The 20,467-nt window shown below is 45.5% G+C and overlaps 1 protein-coding gene across 15 annotated transcripts in view; it reads left to right on the top strand.

The window, feature by feature from the left end:
- The window catches only part of EPN3 (epsin 3), a 36,265-nt gene that overhangs the window by 10,488 nt on the left and 5,310 nt on the right, over nt 1-20,467 (top strand). For 4 of the 15 annotated variants that reach the window (XM_083598163.1, XM_083598173.1, XM_083598170.1 and 1 more), the window contains exons 2-7: nt 416-1,086; nt 4,265-4,383; nt 16,417-16,500; nt 17,328-17,435; nt 18,332-18,509; nt 19,250-19,558. In XM_083598163.1, the coding sequence (XP_083454289.1) occupies nt 507-1,086; nt 4,265-4,383; nt 16,417-16,500; nt 17,328-17,435; nt 18,332-18,509; nt 19,250-19,558 (1,378 nt within the window). In that variant the 5' untranslated portion in view covers nt 416-506. The remainder of the gene's footprint in view (nt 1-415; nt 1,087-4,264; nt 4,384-16,416; nt 16,501-17,327; nt 17,436-18,331; nt 18,510-19,249; nt 19,559-20,467) is intronic. The other 11 variants (XM_083598165.1, XM_083598175.1, XM_083598176.1 and 8 more) reach the window with 5 other exon arrangements.

Raw genomic sequence — 20,467 nt, forward strand, 5'->3', positions numbered from 1 at the left:
ACCAGCTGTTCTGGTTGCTCAGCTGCTATAATTTATTACTGGCTGGGAGTTGTTCCCTGCAGGGCATCAGACCCAGGGGCCAAATTTGGCCCCCAGACTTTTCTCTCTGCCTCTCAAAACTCCCCTAGGCCACACTTCTCACGCTCCCCCCCCCAATACATTGGCTCTATATGAGGGGAAGAAAATCTGTTTCTGTAGGTAAATGAATATTCTGATTTACATGTATTGATTTACTGGTCAAAGCCTTTATCTGCCCCACCTGCAATAAAACATGTCTGTCCCATTTGCAGGGTTGACTTTACCCCTGAAGGTGCACTCTTCCATACTCTCCCGAGACAGACGGATGCCAACAAACCTATTGGCTAAAATGAACTGGTCAACAGCCCTAATGCATATCTCATTGCCTTTTTTCCAGATCAACCTGAAGAATTGGTTTTGATTCTCTTTCTGGGTTCCAATCCAGCCATTCCTTTCTGCAAGCCGAGATCTTCCTCCAGGGCTCAACCATGACTACTTCTGCCTTGCGCCGGCAGGTGAAAAACATTGTGCACAATTACTCTGAGGCAGAGATCAAGGTGCGCGAGGCCACCTCCAATGACCCCTGGGGCCCCCCGAGCTCCTTGATGTCCGAGATTGCAGACCTGACCTTCAACACCGTGGCATTTGCCGAGGTCATGGGCATGATCTGGAGGCGGCTGAACGACAGTGGCAAGAACTGGCGCCATGTCTACAAGGCGCTGACTCTTCTGGACTACCTCATCAAAACTGGCTCAGAGAAGGTGGCTCACCAGTGCCGGGAGAACCTGTACACCATCCAGACCTTAAAGGAGTTCCAGTACATAGACCGCGATGGCAAGGACCAGGGCATCAATGTCCGGGAAAAGGTAAAGCAAGTGATGGGCTTGCTGAAGGATGAGGAGAGACTGAAGCAGGAGAGAGCCTATGCCCTGAAAACCAAAGAGCGGATGTCTCTCGAAGGCATGGGGATTAGTAGCAGCAACAGCCAGCAGCTTGCCTATGGGCGGCGGGCATCACAGTACGGAGAAGACTATGGCAGGTCAAGAGAGTCTCCATCCTCCTTTAATTGTGAGTAGTGAAGTGTGTCATGGGTGAGCTGCCTTGTCTCTGGTGGATCAAGATTTGTGGCTGCATTTCTGACCACCACCTTTGCCAGTGGAGGGGTCTGCATGAATGCCTCGTATCATCTGTGAATGGTCTTGGTTTCCCAGGTGGGGAGTTGTTGGGGCACCTGGTCGTGTGGGTGGAACAGAATAAGTTTGTGTGCAGTTTTCAAGATACACATTCCGGGGAAGGTATTCTATGTTTCCCCTATGATCAAATAAGGAAAGTTGGCAGGACCATTCCTGCCATTACTTAGCATTGTGGTTAGGAAGTAAAGGGCAGCTGGGTGGAATGGATAAGAAAGAATTTGTATTTGATATCCCGCTTTATCACTACCCGAAGGAGTCTCAAAGCGGCTAACATTCTCCTTTCCCTTCCTCCCTGACAACAAACACTCTGTGAGGTGTGTGGGGCTGAAAGACTTCAAAGAAGTGTGACTAGCCCAAGGTCACGCAGCAGCTGCATGTGGAGGAGCGGGGAAGTGAACCCGGTTCACCAGATTACAAGTCTACCGCTCTTAACCACTACACCACACTGGCTCTCATGAAGGGCCCATGAAGAGAAACCATGAGCTGTGCAGAGTGCAGAAATTCTTCTTGACATTTCTGCCTTCAGAATCTCTGGAAGCTCCAACCAATTTCCCCCCTGCTTTCCAAGTTCCAAGCAGAACATTCATGCATATTTTTCAGATTCTCCCCCTCTAGCTGTGAAGATAGAACTTGGGAGAAGTTGCAGGGAGAAATAGGATTAGGTGGAAGATTGTAAGTGCTGTGTTACGATGCCTGCTGTAGGTAGTACAGGGGCATTTACATTACAACAGGTGTTGGGAATCTGTGGCTTAGTTGTATTACAGCTCCCTTCATCCCTGACTATTGGCCGTGTTGTCTGGGGCTGATGGGAGTCGGAGCCCAACAATGTCCAAAGGACAGATTCCCCACCCATACATTATGCAGTTCTTTAAAAGAAGATTCTCCTATGGACATGACATGCAATGCACAGGCAGATAATCAAGTCGCATGATAGTGCTAAACGGTAATTGGCATAAGATTTTAAAAGCAGGCACATTACACATATGCTATCACTACACATTACAATCTACAAATGGGTTTTGTGTTAACTCCTACAAAGAGGTGCCTTTGATTTAAGAATTTTGTAAAGGTGTCTTTGGGGGCCAATCTACACAATAGATTTCCACCATGGCATTACCTATGCCTCAGTGGTCTGAGATTGAAATTCACATCACTGCAGCAACAGGGGTGACCAGTCTCTTGATGCAAGTAGGGCAAGTATGAGAATGAGATTGGGGTGATTGTTGCCTCTGTGTATTAAGACCTGGGCATGAAGAACCAGCTATATGAAGCTGTTTCTAGGGTCCTCTGTTCTGTACGTAGAACCTGAAGCTCTCCAGATGTTGCTGGACTACAAGTCCCATCACTCCCAACCATTGGCCGTGCTGGCTGAAGCTGATGGGAACTGGAGTCCAAACACATCTGTAGGGGAACAGGTACCCAGTCCTTGGAGACCACCAACCTTTTGGCCTCCACATTTCTGCCCACATTATTTTTCAGCCCAGCACAGTTAACTGATATGCAAACAAGCTATTCTAACAGGTGAATTGGAATTAGAGCAGGTGGTGATGTGATTTATGTTTATCTTGGAGGATTCCAATTCTTGGAATTTTTGCTAGCTAGTTGCTGTTACAACTTCAACTTTAGAGTCAAAACTTTAGTTTTCAAAGGATATGTCTATGATGCAAAGCAAGTACCCCTTGTTCAATGGAGCTTCCTGTCAGATCAATTGCCATTGAATTGCCATCTGAGGGTGTGATTTTATTCCTGCTTATCTGGGAATAAGCCCCATTCAACATAGTGAGGTTTACAAAGTAGGATTCTGCTTTAAGTCTATAATATTATTATCTATATAGATAATTCAGATGATAATAATAATAATTAAAAAAAGCTCAACAACTCTGGCTCCAATGACAATGGATAGATCACTGTCAGATTTTTTATACTGTGAGTAGATCGCAGTCTCTTGGGAGTTGGACAGCCCTGATATAGATGAATCCTTTGACTTCACTGTGCATGAGAGAAAGTGACACACACACGTCTGGGAGAGACACCTGCCTGAAGCTCTGGAGAGCTGCTGCTTGGCAGTGTAGCCTGACTTAGGGACGTAGTGTCAGATTCCCACTAGTGGAGCCTGCACAAGGACTTCCACAAGCCCCCTCTCTTCTTCTCCCCCACAAATTAGCTGCAGGGGTTGGTCAAGAGAACCTGCAGGAAGTGCATAGAGGGAGAAGAGGGGAGATTGTCCCACCAGACAAGCAGAAATGCTTGTATCTCCTTAGTTGCAATGCTGAATTCCTTCCATTGTAACCTGCATAGGTGGATCATATAGTCCCTTAGTCACTGTCCTGGTACATCAGGGACCCTTAGCATGGGCAGCCAGCAACATACTTTTGCTCTTCTTGTCATCCTCAAGAAGGATGATGCTGTGGAAACACAACAGGAACCTTCAAGTTCCTAAAGCTGAACGCAATTGCGCACAAAAGGGCTCCTCTTCCTCGGGCTCTTCCCATTGCCCCTCATATGAACATAGGAGTATGAAAAGCTGCCTTGTGCCAAGTCAATCCATTGGTCCACAATGACTGGCACCGACTCATAGAATTGTAGAAGTGTAGAGTTGGGAGGGACCCTCCGGAACATCTAGTCCAACCCCCTGTAATGCAAGAATATGCAGCCATCCCATACGGGGATCAAACCTGCAACCTTGGCATTATTGGCACCATGCTCTAACCTACTGAGCTATCCAGTCACCAGGGTTTCAGACAGGGTGTCTCTCCCAGCCCTACCTGGAGATGCCAGGGACTGAACCTGGACCCTTCTGTGTGCATTACAGATGCTCCATTAATGAGGTATAACCTTTCCCCTGGACCAGCAGTCTAATAACTTGGACCTGCAGTCTCAAATCATGAACTTAATCTGCAAAAGGAGGGGAGGGGGGTAGAATGAGAAAGGTCATTTGTTGCAAAACCCATGCAAAATGTCAGATTCTGGAACGGCTATGGACCATGTTCAGCAGCCCCCAGCTGGGTTCCATCCCATTTGCAGCATTAATTCATCTCTTTCTTGTCCCTCAGCCTCTTCCTCATCCCCTCGGTTCAATTCTGACCTGGAGCAGGCAAGGCCACAAACGACTGGAGAGGAGGAGCTCCAGCTCCAGCTTGCCCTGGCCATGAGTCGAGAAGAAGCAGAGAAGGTAATGTTTCAGCTTCCTTCTAGGTGTTGTTGTAAACCAGTGGTTTAAATAAGGGGTGAAGTAGCTGGGTCTGGACTCCCAACATGCATCATCACTGACCAGTTGGCTGGGGCTGATGGCGGTTAGAGCTCAACAACATCTCCAGGGCCACATGTCCCCAGCCTCTAAATCAGTGAAAAACTATCAGTGAGAAAGGCATGTTAGAGATTTGTGGATGCTTCCCACTGCTGTAAGTGCGGCTCTCATCTCTTATTGGCTGCTCCACATAAGCCTCATCAGCTCAGGACATCATGATGGGGATTTATCGCTTTGTTGATTTAGCATTCTTATACTGCGGGCACATATTCACCTTTTGACGGTAGACTCGAGTGTGCTTTAAATCAGGAAGATAAAGCTATTATAGACGAAGCGGCAGCCTGTACCCTCCATCTTCCCTTCTTCATGATGAAGGTCCTTTAAGGCTCATATTTAATGAAAATAAAAGGACTAGGACTCCAATCCTATGTGCCCTTGTTTTGAGAGTTAAGTCCCGTTGATCTCAGTTGGACTTCCTTTTGAGTAATTTTGTGTAGCTTGTACTGCATTTTGGAGCAATGTTTGTGTGGTCTGGGAGCAATGCACCTGACACGGAAAGGAATGGCTATTACAATGGGTCAGTGCTTCATGGATTGCAGCAGTGATCTTATATGTAGGAATCTCTCACTTAGGCTTTCAATGTTTTTAAATGTGCTGCTGTTTTTTTCATGGTAGCTATCAACAGCCGGCTATTTCTCTTAGGCATTGTAAGTGGCAGAGACAGAACATAGCCCAGTATGAACTATGTAGGTCTTTTGGATGCTGGTTGAGGCTCAATGTAGCATTTAGCTGCTGCAGGAGTGCCTCCTACATAGCACTTCTGGATACTTCAGGGGAAAAGGGAATGCACACTTCCTTTTCATTGTGTTTTGCGCTCTGCAATATGGAGGTTCAACGAAGGACTACACTCACCACAATGCAGCTAAATCAAATGTTGCATTTTCACATTCAGTTTCCAGAGCTTCTCCTAATGCAATTCATTTGTGCAAGTTCTCCTTTAGACGTTAGAATGAAGCACTGACAGAGAAGCGATCTGCCATTTTGACTGGTGGTGCTTCTTAAGCTCTGAATCCGCTCTTTTGGTTTTGCTTAATTTAAAATGACTTTCACCGTTGCAGTCCAGCGACCTAGTCCCTTTGTGTGCTTTCCACGAGCAGCCTTCCTATCAGCTGATCGGCTTCTCCCTTTCGAGGTAGCCCAAGCATTTGTTTACATGCACCAAACACAAGATTAGCTCTGAGGGCCTTTCTTATGTCAAGTGACACGAGTAGTGACATTGGAGAAGCATGAAGGTGGCAAGGGAAAGACTGCCTTAGTATTGAAATGTTGGCTGAAAGGGCTGAGATCCCACACTTAACAGCTTACATGCTTCTCTCAAGCTTTGACTGAAAGTATCTCACCAGCATATTCTTGTGAAGACCTGTTTCCTTGAAAAAACACATAAGCTATACACAGTAGCACTCCTGTCTTTACCACACACGTTGCTAAAGCCAGCTCACATCCTAGTCTCTTAGGGAGCCTAATTATCACTTCTCTGATTGGGCACACTTTGATTATTTTGCTTCATGTGCAAAAATGTCCATGGATATTCTTCTTGTAACAATAATTTTCATCTTAGCCTTGCTAAGATGTAACAATAACTCATCATGGATTTTGGATGTAGGCCCTGAGAAGTATCTTCATGGGAAACTTGGCACAAGCCTTTAATCTGAGTCTACATTATTTTAAATGAAGCCATCTCACAGAGTAATCGAGAACAGACCACCATCTACTGCATTTCATTTTAATAATAATATATTGCTCACTGGGCTTGATGGATATATGGTCATTGTTTGCTTACTTAGAGGAATGGCTTGATAGCTAAGAGAAGCTTTAGGAGAAATCGGTCAATGTCAACATCACTTCTCTCTGTCAGCATAGCTAGTTGAAAGGCTGGGAAACAGCTCCTGTGTCAGCATGGCATTCTGGGAACAGGATTCCTAGAATTTCTGAGAGATAACTTTTGAAGGCAACCCCCCATCCCAATACAGTGGTACCTCGGGTTAAGTACTTACTTTGTTCCGGAGGTCCTATCTTAACCTGAAACTGTTCTTAACCTGAAGCACCACTTTAGCTAATGGAGCCTCCCGCTGCTGCCACGCAATTTCTGTTCTCATCCTGAAGCAAAGTTCTTAACCCGAGGTACTATTTCTGGGTTAGCGGAGTCTGTAACCTGAAGCATACTTAACCTGAAGCGTATGTAACCCGAGGTACCACTGTATAGTCCTTCTGTTCCCATAGAAGAGTTCCACAGGTCTTTTGGACCTACTCTAATTTGGTGAATGATTTGCCCAATTATCCATGAGCTTCATTGAGGAAAATGGAACCCAAGCCTTAAGAGACAGCTTATCAAGGCATTTGCTGAGCAGGAGACCATCTCAGAGATGAGATTTGGAAATTAAAGAATTGGAGTGCAAAGAAACTGAACTAGAGTGGGAGAGAGCTTGCTTATCAGGGTTGCTTTATGAGCACTGAGCACAATGAAATGAAGTGTCCTAAAGGGTGGATTTGTGTTTGGGGGTAAAGACCCCCTACAAAGTTCACTGAATGAAAGGAGTGCCCACTGCCCATCCCTGTGGATCAGCCAAATTCACTGGACTGAAGAGAAGATTGACCAAGAGACCCTCAATGTGCGTGGTGCAAATTATAATTTGTTCCTGAACAGGAGCCCTGAACAGCTGCTTTCTTCACTCCTGCCCAATATATTTCTTTTTGCCACAGCAGCAAAGTGATTCTAGTTCTGTCTCCGTCCTTCTCCCTGCTAAGTTCTACAAGGGCAACATTGAGAGGAAGCTGGTAGCTAGTGCCAACCCCCTGAACTGTTTGTAAGAAGGCAGGCAGATGGTGGCTGGTTGTGGGCAGACTGAGTTTGTTGGTACAATGTCCCATTTGCCCCAATAGATTAGCCCCATTGAACTCCTTTGTTTCCTATGGGGTTCAGGAACAGTCAGAAAATATTTTGAGAACCACCACTCTAGGATGGTCATGAGTCCTACTTTGCACTCTCTATTTGAAAGGCTGTTAGAGGATAGTCCTTTACTTGAAGGATCCCTCTGTTTGAGGTCTGGTCCAAGAATGTTTAAAGACGAGGAACAACAAAAAGGGAGACCAGGGGGTTAGGCACTGCCCATCAACTGTGAACACCTGGGCAGCAGACTAAATAGGTACCCAGGTCACCCGGTCATAGTCTTTCCTGCTATGGTGAGATGCATGGAGCTGGATTCAGCTGACTAGTCTTGCCAATGCAAGGCCACACATTGACTTCTGCTAGTGCAATGTGGCTCCCCCCCCCCAAAAAAAAAATGGTTTGGGAGGGGAATCAGGAGAACCCCACATGTGGGGAGGAGAGGGCAGATTGTTCCATCAGGCAAGCAGAAAATGTTTGCACTGACAGAGCAGTCTCCTTAGCTCTAAGATGAATTCCTCCCATTATATATCTATTGAACTCTTACAGTAATTGTTTCTAAATTTCTATCAATGCATATAACTCACTACATCCAAGTTTATCTAATTCCATGTCCTTTTATTTTGGTGGTGTTTGTCGATATATATATATTTACTGGTAGTCACCCTGCACCACACATGACTATAATAAAGTATGGAGACTGCAAGTGCTGTAAATGTAATACCTACAATGTTTTGTCCAGTTTCACATATTCTGGACCTGTGCAGAGCTGCTTCCAACTATTATGTGAGATTGGAAATGCGAAATGGGAAGCAGCCCTTAAAGGTGTGAGATTTCCGAGGGCGAAGGGTGTCTGGTCTGGAGCAAGAGAACTCTCGGAATCTCAGCTCTCAGAATTTCCACCACTGTGAAGAAGCCAGGCAGGGGAGGAAGGGAAGGCTATTTGTGTCCTTAACAAACTTGCACAGCCAAGTGGAAGTGACAGCATTCTCACCTACCTGGGCCATCCTCTGTCATGCAGAGTAATGTTCTTCCTCTGCTCCTGAAAGTAAGGATCTTTAAGTCTCACTGAATCATGCCTGCAGTGTGCCCCTTTATGCTTGGATACACCAGACTCCATTTGTGCACTTCACGGAAGTGCCAACTAAACAGTCTCCTACCTTTCTAACTAAGGAGACCTTGGGGCTTGCTACTGTGTGTTCCTTGATGAGTAATGGAGATGAAATTCAAAGACGGCAATGTATTGTCTTTCGCAATTCCTCCAAGAGGTTCAAGGGTGTGTAAGTGGGGGCTCGTTCCTCTTTTCACCCTCACAACAACCCCGCAGGATGGGTCAGGCTAAAAGATGGTGACACGGACAGCTAGTTCAGACACTAGTTTAACAGCAGAGTCTCCTTAGTCATGTAAGGGCTGATTGCTACACCCAATGGACTCCTGTCTCACTCTCATGTTAACTTCCCTGAGCACCACCACCTTCAGTCTGTGCAGTGCAGGTGGGATTATGGGAAGATGAGGGAGAAGTTCTACCAGGTCCCCAAATTTTGAGCAATTGAACATGCTGGGGGTGCTACAAAATATCAGTTTCACAGCTGGCAGTGTTCAAGGTGGGGGAACTGGCAAAAAAACAAGAACACCTCCCCAAAATTAATGACTCAGGGGAGGTGTCAAAAGGCACCATGGGGCCCACGAGTGCTACGTTGGGGACCTCAGGGATATTCTCAGGCCAATAGTTGGTTTCAGCATGTGGGTCCTTTTCTTACTTTATCCCCCTTCCCCTTCTTATTAACCTCCAGTGGGGGAGACACTTGTGTTGGTCTTTGTGATAACAACTCTAAACTTACTAGAGGGGGGCTTAATTGATAGGCCACATAACCAGTCCATTCCCAAACAACAACAACAACAACACCAACAACACAAATACAAATAATATCTCAAAAATTAATTCCTCTAAAACAAGAGTCCACCTTTGGGGTAGCAGTGCTGTCCTTCTTCCAGGCCAGTCAGTCAGTCAGTCCCTGCCCCAATAGGGATCCAGAAGGAGGGAAAAACAGAATGGGTGGTGGGTCAGTGGGTCAAGGTGAGGGTGTGGCTAAAGTATCGGAAGAGCTGTAGTAACAATCAGGGCTTAATCCCTTTAACCTGGAAAAGGATGGCTAACCCTTCCATTCAGTGATGCAGCAAAATGACTAGGCCGCCCCACAGTATAATCATGAGGATGCAGTCATATCCTTCTAATTGTTTTAATTGTTAGGTGCAGAGTTGGAAAACAGGCCAGTGATACCTAATGGCAGCTATAACCCTTTGTTCTCTCCTACACAGCAATTTCTGTTTTCATACTGGGGATGACAAATGAAACTCACACATGCACATTTAGCATGATGTGTTCTATTATTATCCCGCCCCCTCCAAAGTAACTCACCTTCCCCTTTTCCTCCTTAGAGTAGACTCGCTTTTGCTCTTTTCTTACCTCCAGAAGCCCTCCTTTTGTTTCCCCGATACTTAGTTTGGGGGCTGATTTATATTTGTTGGGGAACACAATTGTGCCGACACACATACTGATGAATTCTGTTCGCTGTAAGGTTTTTTCTTTACTTAAAAGCTCAGCTAACCTCTTATGCCTTGTATCTAGGGATTGGTTCACTCCCTGTTTTGTACATTATACTGGCAGAGCTCCATTCTGAATAGGTGCTGACTCTGTTGTGGCTCCCCAGCATTCTGCAGCCCCTGTGCCAGTGGAGATTCCTTGGGGTGAGCGCTAGGGCTCAGGCCATCCTCATACTGGTCTCATAGTTTTTCATATCACCTGTTCCCACCACAACTCACCAGGGGCCCTGTGATGGTGTTCACATCGGTGTCAGGGCTCTATAGCATTGTGGGTTGGATCACTGGACTGATAAAGAGTGGACTGAAGGCTTGTTCACACGTCCCACTGAACACAGCTACAAGGTGCCTCTACACATGCACATGTGTTTGTGTGAAAGTGTCCAAGAATCATAGAATCATAGAGTTGGAAGAGACCACAAGGGCCATTGAGTCCAACCCCCTGCCAAGCAGGTGTGTATGCTTGTTGATCTGTACAGCTCACCTATTGCGCACATAGGTTGAATGTTACATGCAGGTTATTGCATGAGTGCAAAGCTCAACTGCTTGTGTACACAGCTGGTACACTGGTTGAACGCAGTGTGCGAACACCCTTGAGAAGTCCTGTACTAAATTGTATTATTACTGTGTGCTTCACCTGGAGCTAAGCCAAGGGTCTGTTCCTGCCAGCAAATGTTCCTACTCCAAAGCTAGACTGTTTCATAGTTGGTGAAGGATTTGAAGGGTTCCACACCCCCCAGTGTAACAAAACAGACAAGCAAACACATCATTTTTAGTATCACTGCCTTCACTACCTGTGCTTACCAGTCAATAATGAGCCCAAATTAGCTGCCAGCTGGCAAGTTAGCTGCGAGCTGTCTACCAGTTGGCGGTATGCTAGAATGACTGCCTAGGGGCGATCATGTTAGGCACGGGCATTCAGAGAGCTTAAAGTTAGCACATGACTGCATTGTGCTTCTCCACAAGTAACTAGTTTGGACTTGTTGCCTTTGTATCACCTGTATTGGGTAGGCATTTCTCAGTAGTTAAAGGCTGAAACAGCTCAGCTGTGTGTGATGAAGGAGTTTTCATGAAAACAAAATAGGGTGGGGTGGTTGGGAGTGCAGGATTCTAGACAGTAAAGAAAAACCACAAGGTGGGATAGCACATTCACCTCCTGCAGTGTCTAGTTCCTGTAGTTGTTTTTTTTTTTTGAAAGATATTTATTGAAGTTTTACAAAAAGAAGAAAATTACAAAGTAAAAAGAAAGCAGAAAAAAGAAAAAAAAATACAAAAAATACAAAAATACATAGAAAAAAAGATAAAAAATACAGAAAAAGTAGATAAAAAATAATTAAAAACAAATCAATTTTTCATATCTTAAATTTCATTTGCTTATTTCCCTGACCTCCTCACACCTTCCTTTTTTGTATTCCCGTTCACATGATTAATTCAGCAAATCCTTACCCTCTTTCTTTTATCTTAACTCTATATCTCAACATATTATAACTTTATATTTTCATCCGTTATCAATCCATTTTTACATATTCTTATTAACCTTGTTGCTAAGGCCGCTTGATTTCAATCCAACATCATTTTAACATTCATTAATTTTACAATGTTTCTGCAAATAGTCTTTAAATTTCTTCCAATCTTCTTCCACCAACTCTTCTCCCTGGTCTCGGATTCTGCCAGTCATTTCCGCCAGTTCCATATAGTCCATCACTTTCATCTGCCATTCTTCCAGGGTGGGTAGCTCTTGTGTCTTCCAATACCTTGCGATGAGTATTCTTGCTGCTGTTGTAGCGTACATAAAGAAAGTTCTATCCTTCTTTGACACCAATTGGCCGACCATGCCCAGGAGAAAGGCCTCTGGTTTCTTCAAGAAGGTATATTTAAATACCTTTTTCATTTCATTATATATCATCTCCCAGAAAGCCTTTATCCTTGGGCACGTCCACCAATGGTGAAAGAATGTACCTTCATTTTCTTTACATTTCCAACATTTATTATCGGGCAAATGATAGATTTTTACTGTATTATTAGCTTTGTGCTCACGTTTCTTCATTGCAACAGAAGCATCCCCTTATTTGAAGGTGCTACTAAAAGAACTCACTGGCATATTTATCTGGAGGATTGTTTCTTGTTCGCAAGCATAAATATGCCAACATAACTAAATCCTTTATTTTAATCATTTCTGAAATAAGAGCATCGCTTATCTTTGCAAAATTCACCTTGCGATGACCAATTACAAAGCAGCTTGGCTATAGAGTTTTCTGTGAAGGGGACTAGCTCAGTGACAAGAATTCTGTTTTGCATGCAGAAAATCCCTGGTTCAGTCCCTGGCATGTCCAGATGGGGCTGAGAGAGATTCCCCACCTGAAATCCTGGAGGGCCACGGCCAGCCAGTGTAGACACTAATGAGCTAGATGGGCAGATTTTCTGACACAGCTTCCTGTGTTCTCGAGTAAAATTCCTGTGTGAGGGCATTTCCATGTGCATCGTGGAGGAAGCAGCTGTTGCCTGCCTTAGGGGTGTTAGGTCCACTATGGGAAACAGTGCAGTGGAGATCTAGAAGAGGTAATTCAATATCTGGCAGCTGCAGAAAAGTACTGAGCAGTTTTTGTATGATATTTCATTCATTCAAATTTGGGTCTCCCTAATCACCAGTTAAGGGACACGGGTGGCGCTGTGGGTTAAAACACAGAGCCTAGGACTTGTCAATCAGAAGGTCGGTGGTTCAAATCCCTGCAACGGGGTGAGCTCCCGTTGCTCAATCCCTGCTCCTGCCAACCTAGCAGTTCAAAAGTACGTCAAAGTGCAAGTAGATAAATAGGTACCGCTCCAGCAGGAAGGTAAACGGTGTTTCCGTGCGCTGCTCTGGTTTGCCAGAAGTGGCTTAGTCATGCTGCCCACATGACCCGGAAGCTGTAAGCCGGCTCCCTCGGCCAATAAAGCGAGATGAGCGCCGCAACCCCGGAGTCGGTCACGACTGGACCTAATGGTCAGGGGTCCCTTTACCTTTACCTTTAATCACCAGTTAAATGCTCCATGTTCTCTGACAGCTTTACTAGGGTCAACAAGACCCAACCCATACTTAATGTGCCTTTCAACTATGTCTCTCTCTCTCGCTCTCTCTCTCTCTCTCTCTCTCTCTAACACTCAGGTTTTAGAGAGTGGCAGGAAAATTCTGCTTCCCATTCAAAACTTGTATCCAATACCACAGTGTATTCAACTTCTGTTTTTTTTTTTTTAATAAGGGAATTTGTATCTCAAAATAAATAGCAGGCTTAGCAGTACATCACTTGAATATAGCAAGGGACATATTATGCAGTGCCTCAGTTTTTCCTGGGTCCCTTATTCCTGCTTTGTCCATCACAATTATTATTATTTAAATCAGAATGGGAAGCAATTACATATGCAAATGTAGTAGTTTTGGAATGCAGAAATGTCCACATTCTGAGTTCTATATGTGGATAAACAGAAGGCCTGTTTAAATCTGTGCGCAACTCTGGAGTCATTTTAAAAAGTCACAAAATCTTCCCCTGCAACACCTTGCTAAATAGGGAAAAGAGCAACATTCATCAGGAACGAGGAACCCGTTACATACAGTATGCAGGGTTGCAACGTGAAAAGCTCACCGAGTTCCTTGAAACATTCTGTGCTGCACCAACAATGAAACAATACATTAAGGAACACATGACGAAGGACAGTCTTTTCCCCAATGGCAGTGATTCTGGCATGGTCACAGCCCAAGTCAAAAGAAAGAAGATGATTGATAGTTTTGTTCGGTGGAGGAACATCTAGGTCAGCTAGCGCTGGGATCTTGTTTTTCTCTTTTTAACTACTATTTGTGTTTGCGTAGGAGTTGCCAGGGGCAGAGATCAGACAGTTTCTTGGGCGAGATTTGGAACACAATGGCTGACATAGGAGGCTCAATGGACATCTTTGCTTGCACCATAATGCTGGTTGGCTGAATTGGCGGGATGTGCCTTTCTAATGGATGTGGAGACCTGTATCCTTACCTGGAACCACCTTTTCCCACACTCAGCTAGAACCAGAGTGGGGCCAAAGGCAATAAGTTCTGTGAAGGATTTGGCAAATTAAAAGCGTGAGATCAATGATTGCTGCTTGTAACAGTCTTTCTCGAGGCAGTGTTAATGATGGTGCCTGAAAGGGCTACGTCTCTGCAAGGAATGGTGATGACTGTTGTTTGTATTCCCACAAAAGTGTGATTGTGCTTTCCCCCATTATTAGGGTAACAAAGCAGCCGTCCCTGCTGGTGCCACCGTCTGTTTGCTTGCTGATCAGCCTCCTTGTAGGGAATTGGGTTTTGGAACGACACTTGATAAGCTCCAGCCCGAAGAAAGGACAGAAGGGTCATAGCAGCCAGCAAGGCAAGCTCTCAGGTTACATTACCTTGGGAAGCCAGCCAGCTTGCTAAAAGTCCAAACAAAAACCAAAGCTGTAGGCAGGCACTGGGGTTAAAAAAAGAAGAAAGCTGTAGAAAGTCATTGGGTGCAACATGACAAGCTGTTGGTGCATTATTGTTAATTGTAGATTGAGATCTTGGTGTTATAGGTCCGTGCAAGGTTACTGGGATTGTTTTCTTATATGTAGGTGTTTGCACTTGAGTGGTCTAGTAGGGCAAAGGAAAGCTTTCTGGCTTTGTAGGAAATGCACAAAAACCTCCCTGCTGCCATGGCAGTGCTCCCGCAGAAACAACCACCCATTGATGAACACATATAATGGGAATGGTGAACTTGTGGACTTAAGAGATGCTGTTGTTGGACTCCAGCTTCCATCAACCTCAGCACTGCCTATGGTCAGGGATGATGGGAGTTGTAGCCTAGCAACATCTCTAGAGGACCACTTGTTCCGCATCCCAGCCACAGAACCATCAGTAGCCTACTGCAACTTCTTTGCAAAACATTTTGCAGATAAACTGAGTCACATCTGCCATGACTTGGATGTCACATTGAGCTCAGTGTCCTGCCACTGCTACTCAAGGTTGCTTGGATGAGCTTCCGTTGATTTCACTTGAAGAGGCAGATGAGGTACTGAGACATTTCTGGGACAGAAGCAGAACATGGGTTGTAGCCAACGCTGCTGTTCTGCTCATACAACAGGATTTCCCCTTCCTTTTCTTCCCCCTGCATCCCTGACCCAGACACAGTCAAGATGTGCTCCAGAGAGTTAGGGGACCCTCTGGAGCAGAATTCTGGGGCATACAGACCAGGAGGAGGAGAGGAGGAAGTGGTTCTGTTTCATGAGCAGGGCACAGCAGGCTCAGCACTGAATACAACCCTATGCCTCTTCAGTTATTGACCTTCCTGGCAGAAGGTGACCAGCTATGGAAGGCTGGCCAGTCTGAATGGCAGAAGAGTGAATACTGCTTTTAGGGTTTCTGTCTCAAATGAGGAAATGATTCATCTCCTGCTGGGAAGCGGGGGGGGGGGGGAAGCCCCAATAGACCTGGCTGACCTTGGGTAACTGTAGGCCAGTCTTTAACCTTTACCTATTGTAAAGTACTCTGGACAATTGTAATCAAAGGGTAGTGTAGAAATCTTTAACAAATTAAATGAAAGCAACTCCTGCCATTTCAGGGCAAGGACTTGAGAGACTAGTATCTGGAGAACTTGGCTGAAATGTCTGTTGGCTGAGGAAATGTCAGTGCTTGATTAGGATCACACACATCCATAAGGTTCATAGTTTGAGGATGCTCTTAGATTCTCAGGTGGTGGCCATGAATCAGAGTGCCAGCTCTAGTTAGTTCACCATCTGCACCTCCTATGACTGAAATATAGAAACCTAGCTACTATCATTCATGTCCTGGTGATGGTTGCTTTTATTTAGTTACTGTTTTATGGATTTATTAGGATGCTTGCATTTTTAATGTTTGGGCAGCAGCTGCTTTTTATTATTATTATTTTTTGCTGAGAGGTGATTTAGCATTATTGTAAGCAAGCCATGTGTAAATATATGGGTGGAAAGAAATAGAAGCAAGGGTTGGAGGGGAGGGACCAGTGGCATAGCGTGGGGGGTGCAGGGGGGGGCCGGCCGCACCGGGCGCAACATCTGGGGTTAGGGCAAATCCATGGGTTAGGGGGCGCAAATCCACGGGTTAGGGGGCACAAATCCACGGGTTAGGGGGCGCAAATCACTTGCCTTGCCCCGGGTGCTGACAACCCACGCTACGCCACTGGGAGGGACTGCAAACTTTGTGAAAGAATAGGCATTAAAGATTTGTGGGATGAGTATCTAAATGGGCAAAGCTAGTTGAACAGTTGCATGGCTGGATTCAAAGCCATCTTGCTCTTTGATTATCAAGGGGAAGTGGGGTGGGTTTGGAAGGTTGTGACCCAGAAATAAATGACTGAATCCAAAGCCCTGGAGCAGGAACAAACTTTTACCCCATTCTCCTTCATTGTCAGCAGCCACTTCCTCCAGTCTCCAGCACAGATGAAGACTTGCAATTACAGATAGCGCTTACCCTGAGCAAACAGGAGCATGAGAAGGTATCCCAAACCCAGGTGGTGAAAGGGCACTTTTAACTTTCCTCTTCTTGAATTCACACCTCTTTAAGTGGGAAAGCTTTTGGCCTAAGCTTGGTAGCTCCTTCCTGAGACAATGCTGCTATCTCCAGAAGAGTCTAGAAATTCTGTACATCTTGTTCCGTTTGCCACAGGCCTCAGAGTTGGTATTTCCAGAAAATACCCATGTGTAAAACAATGAGGTTTCAGGTCCTCACGGTTCTGAAAGAAATCTTGACTCGCATAGGAGATCGTTTCAGAGACTTGGGAACTCAAGACTGGGTATCTCTGGATAACTCTGATCAGTTGTGGAAATTTGTCAAAACCCAACATTTGAAAATCAGTCCAAGGATGGCGAAATTGCCTCTTTTCACATTGATAATGAAACACCAAACATACTCCAAAGCATATCTACTTGAAAATAAGCCCCATGGGGCTCAGCGGGACTTATTTCCAAGTAAGTATATGTAAAATTGCAACTGGCCCTTGGACTCAAAACCTTCTCACTTTTCTTTTTAAGATGAAAGAATTCTAGACCCACCCTCCCCCAATTCCTACCTCACCCCCAGCTATGTCCGCTTCTTTCTGCCTTCTGGGTCTTTTCTGGCTGGTATTTTTTTTTTATATAACTTACATAGTTCTAAAAACTAACTGTTCCTAACAGAGAACAGTTTAACATGGGGTATAGAAGTATGGAAATGGAAAGTGCAGTTGCCACGCTTACCTAAATGATGGCCATGACCAGTATGAAATAATATTTCATTTTTCTTGTATTCAGCTCATACCCCGTTGGCTGTTCATTTTGATTACAGGAAGTGAGGGCATGGCAAGGAGAAAACTCACTACTGCAGAGGGCATTGGAAGAAAGTCACCAGGGCGTGGAAGAAGAAGAAGAAGAAGAAAAGACCAAGAAAAGTCAGGTAGGAGGCACCAGCTGCTTGGTTATATTATGGTGGACATACATAAATACTTGCTTTGGTGTATGCCAATTTGTATTCCACCTGTGCTAGCTCCACTGATCTCTCTGAAGTATCTACGGTGGCTTCTGCTTCAGATGGAATTGCAAATTGGTAATCCTGGGGCTGAAGTCCTTCCCACTCACTCACTGCTGGTTACAGAGTGAGAATTTGTCCTGAGAGTTGCCCCTAAAATTAACAGTCAAACTGAAGAAAACTGGTCAGTTGCTCATACTCCATTTACAGTGGTACTTCAGGTTACAGACCCTTCAGGTTACAGACGCTTCAGGTTACAGATGCTTCAGGTTACAGATTCTGCTAACCCAGAAATAGTACCTCAGGTTAAGAACTTTACCTCAGGATGAGAACAGAAATCTCGCGGTTGCAGCAGGAGGCCCCATTAGCTAAAGTGGTACCTCAGGTTAAGAACAGTTTCAGGTTAAGAACGGACCACCGGAACGAATTAAGTTCTTAACCCGAGGTACCACTGTATTCTGGAGCCAAGTCCACTGGTGGTTTTCATTCATCTATTTATTGCACATAGATCCTGCTACACTCAGAAGAGCTTACATGAGGTACCAATGCTTCTTCCATGCATTGGTGTTAGCTCTAACAATTCAACAGCATCAAGCAATTAAGAGACCATTCACACACTCATAGCTTGGGAACTTGTGTATAATTTTACTTTCTGAAGCTCTTAAGGAAGGGAGAAATTGCAACACCATGCCTTGGGAGAGTGGAAGGAAGCCCTCTGCTTTTTTGATAGCTTCCAAACCTGTACAGTCTTGGTGCAGTTTGAAGCGTACACGTTCTTGGGATTTCTAGGTCCTAATGCATTTTATCCCTTTGTATCTTTCCAGTCTTCTGTGCTGGAGCTGGCAGACATTTTTGGACCGGCACCGATCACTTCTACCCACACTTCAGCTGACCCATGGGATATTCCAGGTGGGGGCAACAATCGATCTGTTGAGGTTTGGAATCATGATGCAGCCTTCTCTCCTCCAGCTCTGTCCTTGTCTACTTCTTGGGAGCATAACAGTAAGGATCTTTGCAGCCTCTTTCTTCTTTCTCCATTCCACCCACACACCTCTCCCATTCCACCCATGCTTTCAGCCAGCTTGGGCAAATGTTAACCCATTGTTTTCTATGGTTCTGATTTGGGCTGCAGCGTTTAGTTGACTAACCCATTTGCTTAAATCAGGGATAGGGAACCTGTTGCCTTCCAAATGATGCTGTTGGACTCTTAATTCCCATCAGCCCCAGCCAGCATGGCGAATGGGAGCTGGAGTCCATCATTCGGTGGGCAACAGATTCCCCAGCCTTGGCTTAAGTTTGTTATTATTATTATTATTATGGACGAAGAAGGTGCCCTGGTTACTGGAGGGGTAGGCAGATTTTTCTCTTTAAACATGTTAATTATTACTACAAGCAGGTGCCATCTTGGAAGAAGGGACTTTCTCTCCTGCCCCCACCTTGTGTCTCATGCTCGAGATGTTCCTTCTACAATAGTTCCTTTTGGGTCATATATGTGCATCATCTAAATGTGTTCCCCACTCTTCAGAACACGTTGATGTGCAAACTTGTGCAGATTTAATCAATTAATTCTCATGCAATTGATCAACTAAGATTTCTTAAATCAGGTAACATCTCTAATGCTGTTCCCATTCATCTGCTTTTAGCTTCATCAATACTAGTTCTTTATTTATTCCTTTTTCATTTCCCCTGTCCACATCCTGTCTACATTTTGTTTCCCTTGACACTCCTTTCTCCCCCTCCAGATACCAAGTCCACCGTGGAATCGACAGGAACATCCTGGGGCCCCACGGCAGACCCTTGGGTGCCCGTATCTTCAGGGGATCCTCTAAGTAAGACAGCATGTTCTACCAATCAAGCCTCTCCCTGGAACCTTCCTCATGCCTCTTCCTCCTCTGCTTCCTCTTCTGATCCATGGGGGGTCAAATCCCTGCCTTCGAGTGTCTCTTCTTCGGACCCCTGGGGAAAGTCCTCACCCCCTGCACTAGTTCCTGCAGGCACTGCTTCTGCTGCTGACCCTTGGGGAGGCACTGTGGAGAAGTCTTCCACGTCTGGTAAGAGAAGCTCTTTTTCACTTGTAGTCCTCAATGCCACCTAATCTGTAGAATTGTCCGGTTTCCCATTCCTTCCTTCAAAACCGCCAGCTGCAATTTCCCCAACTCTCTTGCTTTATGTGAGCCATGTCATGTGCTGTTTATCTACTCAGCTAGGGTGAGAAGAGGGACACGGGTGGCACTGTGGGTTAAACCACTGAGCCTAGGACTTGCCGATCAGAAGGTCGGCGGTTCGAATCCCTGCGACGGGGTGAGCTCCCGTTGTTCGGTCCCTACTCCCGCCAACCTAGCAGTTCGAAAGCACATCTAAGTGCAAGTAGATAAATAGGTACCGCTCCGGCGGGAAGGTAAATGGCGTTTCCGTGCGCTGCTCTGGTTCGCCAGAAGCGGCTTAGTCATGCTGGCCACATGACCCGGAAGCTGTACGCCGGCTCCCTCGGCCAATAAAGCGAGATGAGCGCTGCAACCCCAGAGTTGGCTACGACTGGACCTAACAGTCAGGGGTCCCTTTACCTTTACCTAGGGTGAGAAGCAGATCTCTCCAGGTGAGTACCCAAGTGGCAAACCATAGGAGGGAGCCTAGAAGCACATGCAATAGATATGGGACCAGCAGCTATCGTGCCAGGTTGTGCATGTGTATCTCTTTCTATTGATGCGAGAGAGTTCCATGTGCAGCTTCACGTAACATCCTGCAGCAGGACCACCTCTTCTCTGCTGCTGCTGCTGGGCTCCCAGTTCCAAGCAACAAACTGGTGATGGAGGGAGAGGATAAGCACATTCCCAGCCACCACTTTTCGAGAGCTCCCAAAGGGAATGCCTGTGGGAACTCTTTCCCCTGTTCTTGGTTTCCATTGGGAAGGACAACGTTGGGGATTCATTGTTAGCCCTGCTTTCCCCGAACTCCTAAAT

Source organism: Podarcis filfolensis (genome assembly GCF_964270895.1).
Source record: "Podarcis filfolensis genome assembly, chromosome: 2".
In the NCBI taxonomy this organism is placed as follows: domain Eukaryota; kingdom Metazoa; phylum Chordata; class Lepidosauria; order Squamata; family Lacertidae; genus Podarcis; species Podarcis filfolensis.